The sequence below is a fragment of the Pygoscelis adeliae genome, unplaced genomic scaffold (genome assembly GCF_000699105.1).
Source record: "Pygoscelis adeliae isolate BGI_AS28 unplaced genomic scaffold, ASM69910v1 Scaffold412, whole genome shotgun sequence".
NCBI lineage: Eukaryota > Metazoa > Chordata > Aves > Sphenisciformes > Spheniscidae > Pygoscelis > Pygoscelis adeliae.
In genome coordinates, this window is record NW_008824190.1 from 624,512 (window position 1) to 633,244 (window position 8,733).

The 8,733-nt window shown below is 48.6% G+C and overlaps 1 protein-coding gene across 1 annotated transcript in view; it reads left to right on the forward strand.

The window, feature by feature from the left end:
• The window catches only part of TMLHE (trimethyllysine hydroxylase, epsilon), a 15,222-nt gene extending 10,584 nt beyond the window's left edge, over positions 1-4,638 (forward strand). Inside the window, exons 6-8 of the mRNA XM_009334693.1 lie at positions 669-905; positions 1,639-1,777; positions 2,964-4,638. Of these exons, the coding sequence (XP_009332968.1) occupies positions 669-905; positions 1,639-1,777; positions 2,964-3,095 (508 nt within the window). The 3' untranslated portion in view covers positions 3,096-4,638. The remainder of the gene's footprint in view (positions 1-668; positions 906-1,638; positions 1,778-2,963) is intronic.
• The last annotated feature ends 4,095 nt before the right edge of the window (positions 4,639-8,733 follow it).

Consider the following 8,733-nt stretch of genomic DNA (forward strand, 5'->3'; position numbering starts at 1 on the left):
CTTCAGAGAAGTAATAGAAGGGCAAAAGCTGAGCTGGATGGCTTCCCACTAGGGAGGGGACGTCCCTGTAGGTAGGCTTCTCGCTGGGGACTCCTCTGCTCCAGGCTTTCCAAAGGGTCTTTAATGTGCGGCCATGAAGGGCTTCTCCTGACTGCCTGTGGGAGACCGTGATGTACAGGCCTTTGAGTGAGAGTCACCCTGGACTCCCCTTGTAGTTCCTGGAGAACTTAGCAGTACAACCGGCGTTTCTTTAATTGTCCTCTTGTTCTGAGATGTTCGGGGAAGTTAGTATTATGCTTCTGAACCTCTGCATCCTGCTGCCTGGGTGGACTTTGAGTGACACAGGCCTGATCCTACACCACTTGAAGTCTCCCAGGCTCATGTCACTTGATTTGGGAGGCAGTGTAGGCAGTAGCCCTCTTCTTGGAAAGCGAAATGTGTGAGACTGGGCCTGAAGCAGTGGCAGGTACAGCCATTTCTTGCCGGTCTGTCTCCATTCCCTGGCAGGTCTTAGCGAAATGAATTGTATTACAAATAAGTATGTCGCAACCATCAGAAGGGTGGTGCATCCATCTACATCTGTCTGGGTCTGCGGGGAGCGCCTTCTCTCCACAGGAAAGGCAGCCAAGGTCTTTTCTCTCGTGCTCTGGATTCTCTCGCCCATGCAGCATCCAAGTGTTTCACTGCCTGAAGCACGAGGGCACGGGTGGGCGGACGCTGCTGGTGGATGGTTTCTACGCGGCAGAGCAGGTTCTCCGGCAAGCCCCTGATCAATTCGAGCTGCTCAGCAAGGTGCCGTTGAAGCACGAGTATGTTGAGAACGTGGGAGACTGTCACAACCACATGATCGGAGTTGGGCCGGTCCTCAATGTCTATCCCTGGAACAACGAGCTTTATCTGATCAGGTAACATCAATGTGAGGCCTCTTGCTTATGGGGAGGAGGGGGGATTGTGGCAGACGGTAGTGGTTTTCCAGAAGATATCGTAAACTGAAAACCAACGTATGTTTGAGGGGCAGGGGTGAAACCACAGAAACACCCTGCATTTCCTCCTGGGCTGTGCACTGCTGCTTTAGAGGAAGTGTCAGAACCACCAATACAAAGATGAGCGTCAGTGCTGAGCTTTGATTTTTATTTTTTTTTCCACTCCTGTCATCCTCCCTTCAGCTCCATGCCCTCATCTCGCCTCATGTGAGAGGCAGTAGAATTCAGCCCTTCTCTGAAAGAGCCTCTAGAAACTAGCCTGCCGTACAGGGAAGGGGGAGAGCGCAGGCTGGTCCCCTTCCAAAGGAAATTTGGGCTGCTTTCTGAAACTCTGGCTTGGCTTAGTGCGGGAGGCTGTCCAGCACTGCTTCGCACTTTTATTCTGAACAGCTCTCTGTCTTACCCGTTGTTGCGGCGCATCCTCCCATGGAAAACCAGCAAGAACAGTTTTACACTTGACAGTAGACTCCTCCTTGCTCCCAGTGTTGTGTATTCTCCTGAAAGTCCTGCGCTTGCAGCATAACCTTCCCTGGTCATCTCTGTAGCCTCCCTTAAATACTGAGTAATCCTACAGGCTCCTGAGGTTCCCTCTGGAAATACCTGGCTGTGCTCGTGGAGCCACGTGGGCAGTCTCTTATCTCTGCTTTACTTTCAGATACAATAACTATGATCGTGCTGTCATCAACACCGTGCCTTATGATGTTGTGCATCGCTGGTACGCTGCTCACCGCACACTCACCACAGAGCTCAGGAGACCAGAAAATGAACTGTGGGTCAAACTGAAGCCGGGCAAGGTAGGACTTGGAGTTGGGAGGCTCGTGTGTGTTTGGTACAGGGAGGGTGGCAGGGTGCTTCTTCAGATGTGCAGGCTTGTTGCGACTGCGGTAAAAGCTTCAGGCAAGCTCCGTATGCTGCCATTTTCCTCTTTACAGCTGTTTTAAGGTGCCCTGTATTACAGTACTGGCATCTGGGGGGGGGGGAGTGTGTCCTACTGTCCTAAAAGAATACGAGCTTCCGGATAAGGCAGAAATGTTTAATTTAAACGCTGCCTCAGAGGAAAGTTAGTCCCAACTGGGGGAGAGGAGGAAGATCTTTCCAGTCACCGAAATGAGGACCTTCAGAAGCAGAGAGGCTGGGAACACTTAATGTTCAGCCTCTAACTTCTTCCAGAAGTAAATCTTTGATGGAACTATAAAGGTGTGGGAAACTGAATTTACTTCTGTTCTGAGGTTATGTTTGAACCCTGACATTGCCAGCGAATCACAGGAGACCTAGGCTATCTTCACTGTCCCAGAAATGCCTAAGGTGCCGTAGCACACCTTGGTACTGAAAGGAAAAAGCTCTGCCCTGTGTTTGAAAGGGTGATGCTGGGTGCGGCTTTGGAGGAGCTTGAAGAGCTAGAGCCGCGGTTGCAGACTTGAAGGTGTTACGGTGCATGGCTTCTTCCTCCAGCTGTGCCTGCTTGAAGGGGTTTTATTCCTACAAAGTCTAGATTCAGCCTGAGCCCGGGGCCTCAAAAATTAAACAGTCCAGCAGGGAAGATGACCATATCGGAGCCCCTACACCTCTCTGTTCCTAAGGATGCCTTGGGGTGAGGTGACGCCATAGAGGCTGAAGATGGCCAGTTTCTGTTGCTGGTGAACTATTGCGCAACCTCTCTTAATAGAAAAGCAAAGAAACACCCCAGAATGTATTTCTGGGCTTTGCTAGCTGTCATGTTTAGCTTGTGGTTAGCAGCAGAGCAAAACTGCTGGCTAAAGCAGGTAAAACAGCTGTGCTAGATCACATGAAGCATCTGGCTATAGTCTCATGTGCTGCCTGACAGAGTTGAACAGGAAGGGTCCTGCCCACCGTGGCATACCCTTACTTGCTCTTCCAGTCTCTAGGGATCTCCAGCTCCAGGACCTGTCCTGCTGGAGGATCCCGGCCCTGGCTGCGGTGGCTGCCCTTCTTCTGACGGCCTTTTCTCTTCGCCTGCAGGCACTGTTCATAGACAACTGGCGCGTCCTGCATGGACGGGAAGCGTTCACAGGGTACCGCCAGCTCTGTGGCTGCTACCTGACGAGAGACGATGTGCTGAACACCGCGCGCTTACTGGGACTCCAAGCTTAGCCCAGACCACCCTCCGCGGAGAGGCAGTCAGAACTCCAGCACCACCATGCTGGTGCGTCACCACGATGAAGATATTGCACATACCTCAGACACCTCCACCCTCTCCACGCAGTTCTCGGTGCCTGCTCAGGAGAGGGAGCAGGTGGAAGCCAAAGGTTATGGGAGCTTTATGGGACCGTATTCTGCCTTTGAGCATGGTCGGCTCTTGCTGTCTGTGCAGCCAGCCTGGTCTTTCCAGCCAGCCAGTCTGCCTCAGCTCTGCTGAGTGAGGGTTAATCACACCGTGGGAAGTGCTCCCAGCACCTGTTGATGTGAAGTGCTCCTCCAATCAAGTGCCTTCAGGATTTGAAATCTTTGCGTTTTTCCCTGTTGTTCAGCCTTTTGGTCAGCTGGCAGTTCTAGGGGTTTTTTAGCAGAGCAGAATGGAAATCTTTGGGGTCTTGTCTCACCCCAGACTGGACTTTACCCCTTCTAGAGAAAATGAAAGTGTACGGTCCCTATTTGATGAAAATGCCACTACTCAAACTGAGGGGCGTTGGCATATTTCGGTGACTTCTTTCTTCTTAAACATACTCCGTACCCCTGTAACAGTCACTGATACGAGCCATGCTGCTTGGGAGATGACCTGGAAAGAGAACCTGGTATAGTTAGGGTATTTCTGAAAAGGTTTAGGTTAGAAGGAAAGGGGGAAGTAGCAAGATCTGCATGTTGGGAAGGAGAGATGACTGTGTTAGATGAGGAATATATTTCTCGTGTTTCCTTGACTTCCAGTAATGTAATGCTTGTGTTCTTTCTGCCTGTTGCACTGTGCTTGTATCAAGGGCGAAGGCCCAGTAGCTACAGTATTTGCTGACGAATTTCGCACTGTGCCTGCTCGTTCATCTTTTCTGAAGAAGGAATTTGTGTTAGGTCATCATTACACTGGCTGCTGGATGAGGCTGACTGGTTTGTTGGTTTTTTTTTTTCCCCACCAGATTCTCCTGAATATGAAGGTAATGAGCACAGAGGTGCCTTTCAGCTCCTGGTAGCTGGGAGGATAAACTGGAGTCTGGCACATTGAAGGGCCACAGTGTAAGGAACAAAAGCAAATCCTATCATTAGTAGAAACATCGGAATTTTAGAACCAGGAGGAGGGTATTTTAGGATTTGTTTATTTTTCATTCTTCCATATCTTTGGGGGTGTTCACTCGGCTCTGACTAGACCTTAAAACGGGGCTGGTCCCTTTCACTCTTGGCTTTCCTGTGCAAGCAAGATGCTCTTGTGTCCAAGGTACAAGTGCAGCGCAGATGCGTATGTGCTAAACTTGCTGCCCTCATTTAATCTAAATACTGAATATATAGATCCTAGTGTTAAGAGACGCTCTTGAAAGCTTCTCTTCATGTGGACTGAGCTGCCTGACGCTGTCTCTCACAGTATTTCCCGTCTGCAGTGAGCCACTGCTGCAGTCATCAGGAGTTGGAAGGGGTTTCTGAATGAGGGCTTGGCAGGAAGCTGTTGATCAGAGGGTATGCGAGGAAGTGAAACACGAGCAATGCTGGCAGGTAATACAAGCTTGAAGTAAGCTGGCTTCTGTCAGGTACGCCTCCCGGGGCCTGTGAACGGCAGCCTCAGACGCAGGCAGGAACTTGAATTTTCCTCTAGGCTGAGCCAGTGAATTCCTTGAGCAGTCTGCAGCACATATTCTGTTACTTTCTTTATCAGGCATTTTGTTTATAGGTTCTCCTTGGGTGCCAGTTACGCCAGCACAACTTAAATGTGAAGTTTTACAGATCTTTGTTAATCACGCTGAAGTAGCAAACCACAGCGGTTACGTACGCGGTCCCTCACGCAGCCCAGCTCACGTGCTGCGGGGTTGGTTTCCCCCTGTGCTGCTGGGTGAAGCCGTGGCCTGGAGCATAGGGGAAGAGGTGGTGACAAAAAACAATCCCTGTGTTGGCTGACAAAGGACCCTGATTGGTAGTTGAAATACTTGAGCAGTGGAGCCCTCTTTCAAATTATTTGAGGGTATCCAGGGTTCCTGAGCTTTCTTTGCCTCCCTGCGCCCGCAGGATACGAGGGAAAGCCCTTGGGTAATGTGGAAACCTTCCCTTAGTCAGTGAGATCAGCTTTACCTTCCCCTGCTCAGGGGACCTCCGTCTTTATCAGCTGCAAGCTGAAAATCTGCCGCTACCCTGAGCTGGAGCATGCAGGACTATGGCTAGCACAAGGGAGAACCGACCGAAGTGTATTGATGACAGATTGTCCTGACATAGGTGCCTTTCTGACGAGGAACGTGGTGACTGTAGCTCTGCCTCCCACTGCGGCTGCTGCTGCCAAGGGCTGTGGTCTTCAGACACCACCCTCCTCTTATGAGCCAACTCCAAGCCAGCACACTCCTCCAGGTAACTGTGTAATCTGTTTCGGGGAAAATTGTTCATGGTGAATGTAGAAGGAACACGTTTCCTCATAAGTATTATTCAAATTAATTTAACCACCCCAACAATAAAATGTGGAGTGGAGAGAGCTTTGTTTAAATTTTGTGCTTCACCTCTCCCCGCTTCCCACGAGGGCTAAATTCTTCCTAAGCAGCTTGTGAGCATCAAACCTTCATTTGAAGGAACGGGACTTCTTGGCAATTGCCACCTGTCTGATACGGGCGTTTGTTGTGCCGTGTTACGGAACGGGTCCTCTTTGCTGTAATGATACCGGACCAGTTTTTGCAATCAAGCTTTTTCAGTTCTTTCAGCCAATAAATGATGAACAGCTTCGTTCTCCTTCCCACTATGCTAGTGATCTGCTGTGTTTAAGACGTTTTCCAAAACTAAGAAATCAAGTCTTCAAATAAATGATTTCATAAAGTGGTCAGCTTAACAAAATATATTTCAAGCAATCATGAACTTGAAAATAAGTCTGTATTACCCATCAAGGGTGGAATAAACGTGAGGAGCAGTAAAGCAATGCATCTCCGTTCATTCTTTCACTGGCCACACGGTGGCAGAAGATGCAAGAAATTAGTATTAAGAAGTCAATGACAAGTCCCATCCCTGTGTGGCTTTAGGGCTAGCGGTGGTGCTGGTTCTCTTTCGTCTGCTGTGCTATATCCGTTTCTTTTGAGAACCCCAGGAGTGGCTGTTCAAAAGCCTATACGACTATGAACGCTTTTAAGGAGCTGCAGGATGTGATGTCCATCGTGCCAAAGAAGGGTTGGGGAGAGGTATGGAGATGCACCTGACCTTGTGCACCCTGAACAAATTCCCCCACCCCCATATGCACCTTCAGTTGCCTCCATTTGCCCTCCAGTGCCCCCCACGTCCCCCTGTTTGGTGTCTTGTCTCCCCAGGATCCCCTTTCATCCCCTTGGGACCGCTCCCCTTCCTCTTGGGTGTGCAGGACAGCCCACCGTTCAGCTTCTGGTGCTCCCCAGAGTCCTCAGTCCTTCAGTGAAACCAGAGGCCCCCCCATTTACCTTCTTGGTCGCATCAGGAACCCCCATTTTTCCTCCAGTATGCCCCAGAGCTTTCTGTTTTCCTCCCGGTGTGCCCCAGAGCCCCCTGCTCGCCCACAGGTCTCAGGATTGCTCTGTTTCATCTTTTGGTGCATCCCCCCTTTGCCCTTTGGTCCCCTCCATTAGCCCCCCTGTGCAGCCAGGAGCCTTTTGCTCTTCACAGGACTCGCATAAAAAAGAAATAAGCTGCTTTCCACTCCGCAAAGAACAGTTTGATAGAAAGAGAGGCTACCAAAAAAGGAAAAAGAATGCATGTATCTTTCTTGCAACCGTTTGATCCGTGCTTCCCTCAATTATAATCTACATGTAGTGATGAAAAGCCTTTTCTTACATAAAAAGAAGTTTTAATTCTGCACTTGCTGTACTGAAATTATTCTTAGCTAAGCTGAGAAGTATTCACATTTTTTGCTTTACTTGTCATTTCTCTCCTTTTTGGCTACTGGAAAACATAGAAGCTATTTTAATAGGGTCCTTCAGCTAAGTTAACTAAAAATGTGTTACCAAAAGTTAATAATTCACTGAACTAAAAACCTTAGTTCAAGCCGGAACTGTCAGGATCAGAGAGACACAAACAGTTTTGCTATGGAAATGGGGCAATATGAATTTACAGAAGAACAAGGCGGAAGCAAATTAATATGTGGCAACTATCACAATTTCAAGGAAAGACAGATGGTGCAAACAAATTTCCTTGTGGTTAACCTCGGAGGCGTGCGGGGAGGGCGGACGGCTGTTTATAGTATGTGAAATATTAAAGGTAGCGTGCAGACCACACAGCAAACCTCACAGTAACAAACTCTCCCAGAAACTCTGCCGTACACCTCCCGCTCTTCTTAAATTCTTAAATAATCCGCAGCAACGCGGGCATCGCTGTTTTGAGCAGGGACATGCGAGTACTCTCTCTCCCATGCACCAAACAATTGGTACCTGCTAATTTTACCCAGCGTCTCTTTTCTCCTCACCTTTTTCCATTTGAACTTCAAAGAATTCCTTAGTCATTAGCCAGAGAAAATTAGGTATTCGTTGACGGATGTTGCTATGCTGCTAATGGGAAGTACCCGTTTCCAGTTCATTACTGTTCATTAACTGTATTGTCGTAGCACTTTGAGCCTCGGGAACGTAATGGGGATAAACATATTAGATGAGGGAGGGAAGCAAATTATTACCTAGTCCCCCTTTAATAACTTCGATAGATTCAATGAAATAAAGGGAAAACCTTAGCAAACTCATAGGAGTCTGGTGATTATAGCACCAGACCGAGATTTTCCAAGTGATTGATTATTCTGCTGTTATTTCACACCGACCCATCTACTGGATATGTACGATTGGCTTGTGGTTAATTAATCCTTTACAGCACCTCTAAAGGGTTTAGGGCTGGGCACGGCAGCAGTGGGGCTGGGGGAGACAGGGCTGGCAGAGCACCCCCTGCTCGGCACAGCGCACGGCTCCAGCTCCCCCGCCCTCCAGCCCAAAGAGGCAAAAAAGGGACAAAAAAAGGGGGTTTTATGTAAAAGCAGCCACTAGGGCTCACCCTAAAACCTGTTGCTCAAAAGCAGTTTGATTTCTCAGAACAGCCAAACCTCAAAATGTTTTACAGGCAGGGAATTTTATTATTTTACTGAAAAAAACCTGAAGGCAAAACCAGCTTTGTTGTTCGGAAACTCCTGTTCGGACCCCCCTGGGGCAGATCAATCCCGTCTCTGCAGAGCTCCAGCATCTCACCCCGGGGAAATACCAGCAGGGAATTCTAACTAAGAAGATTTCGATGAAGAATTTGGGCTTGAAAACACTGGGAAGGAGGAAAGCAGAAGCTGTAAGAGGCAACAAGAGGTGAAAGGCTGCTGCTAAGCAGAAGAGAAGATGTGAAATAAAGAGAGAATAAAGATTCCCAGAAGTCAGAGTTACATTCTGAGAAAACACTGCATGTTTAAAGAAACAATCCCCTCCAGCACCAGTTAAGGACACTTTTAAACGCACATACGTAAGCCCTGGTGAAAGGTAAGGAGACGTTTCGCTATCGACATTTGCTGGATCAGACTTCAGTGTCAAAAAAGGGGGGAAAAAAAAAAACCAAGACACTTGTGAAAGACACAGAGCACAAGTAATCCGGCTGACCGCAGGAAAAAGAGCATTAGCCCTTTCTCCTGCATCAAAAT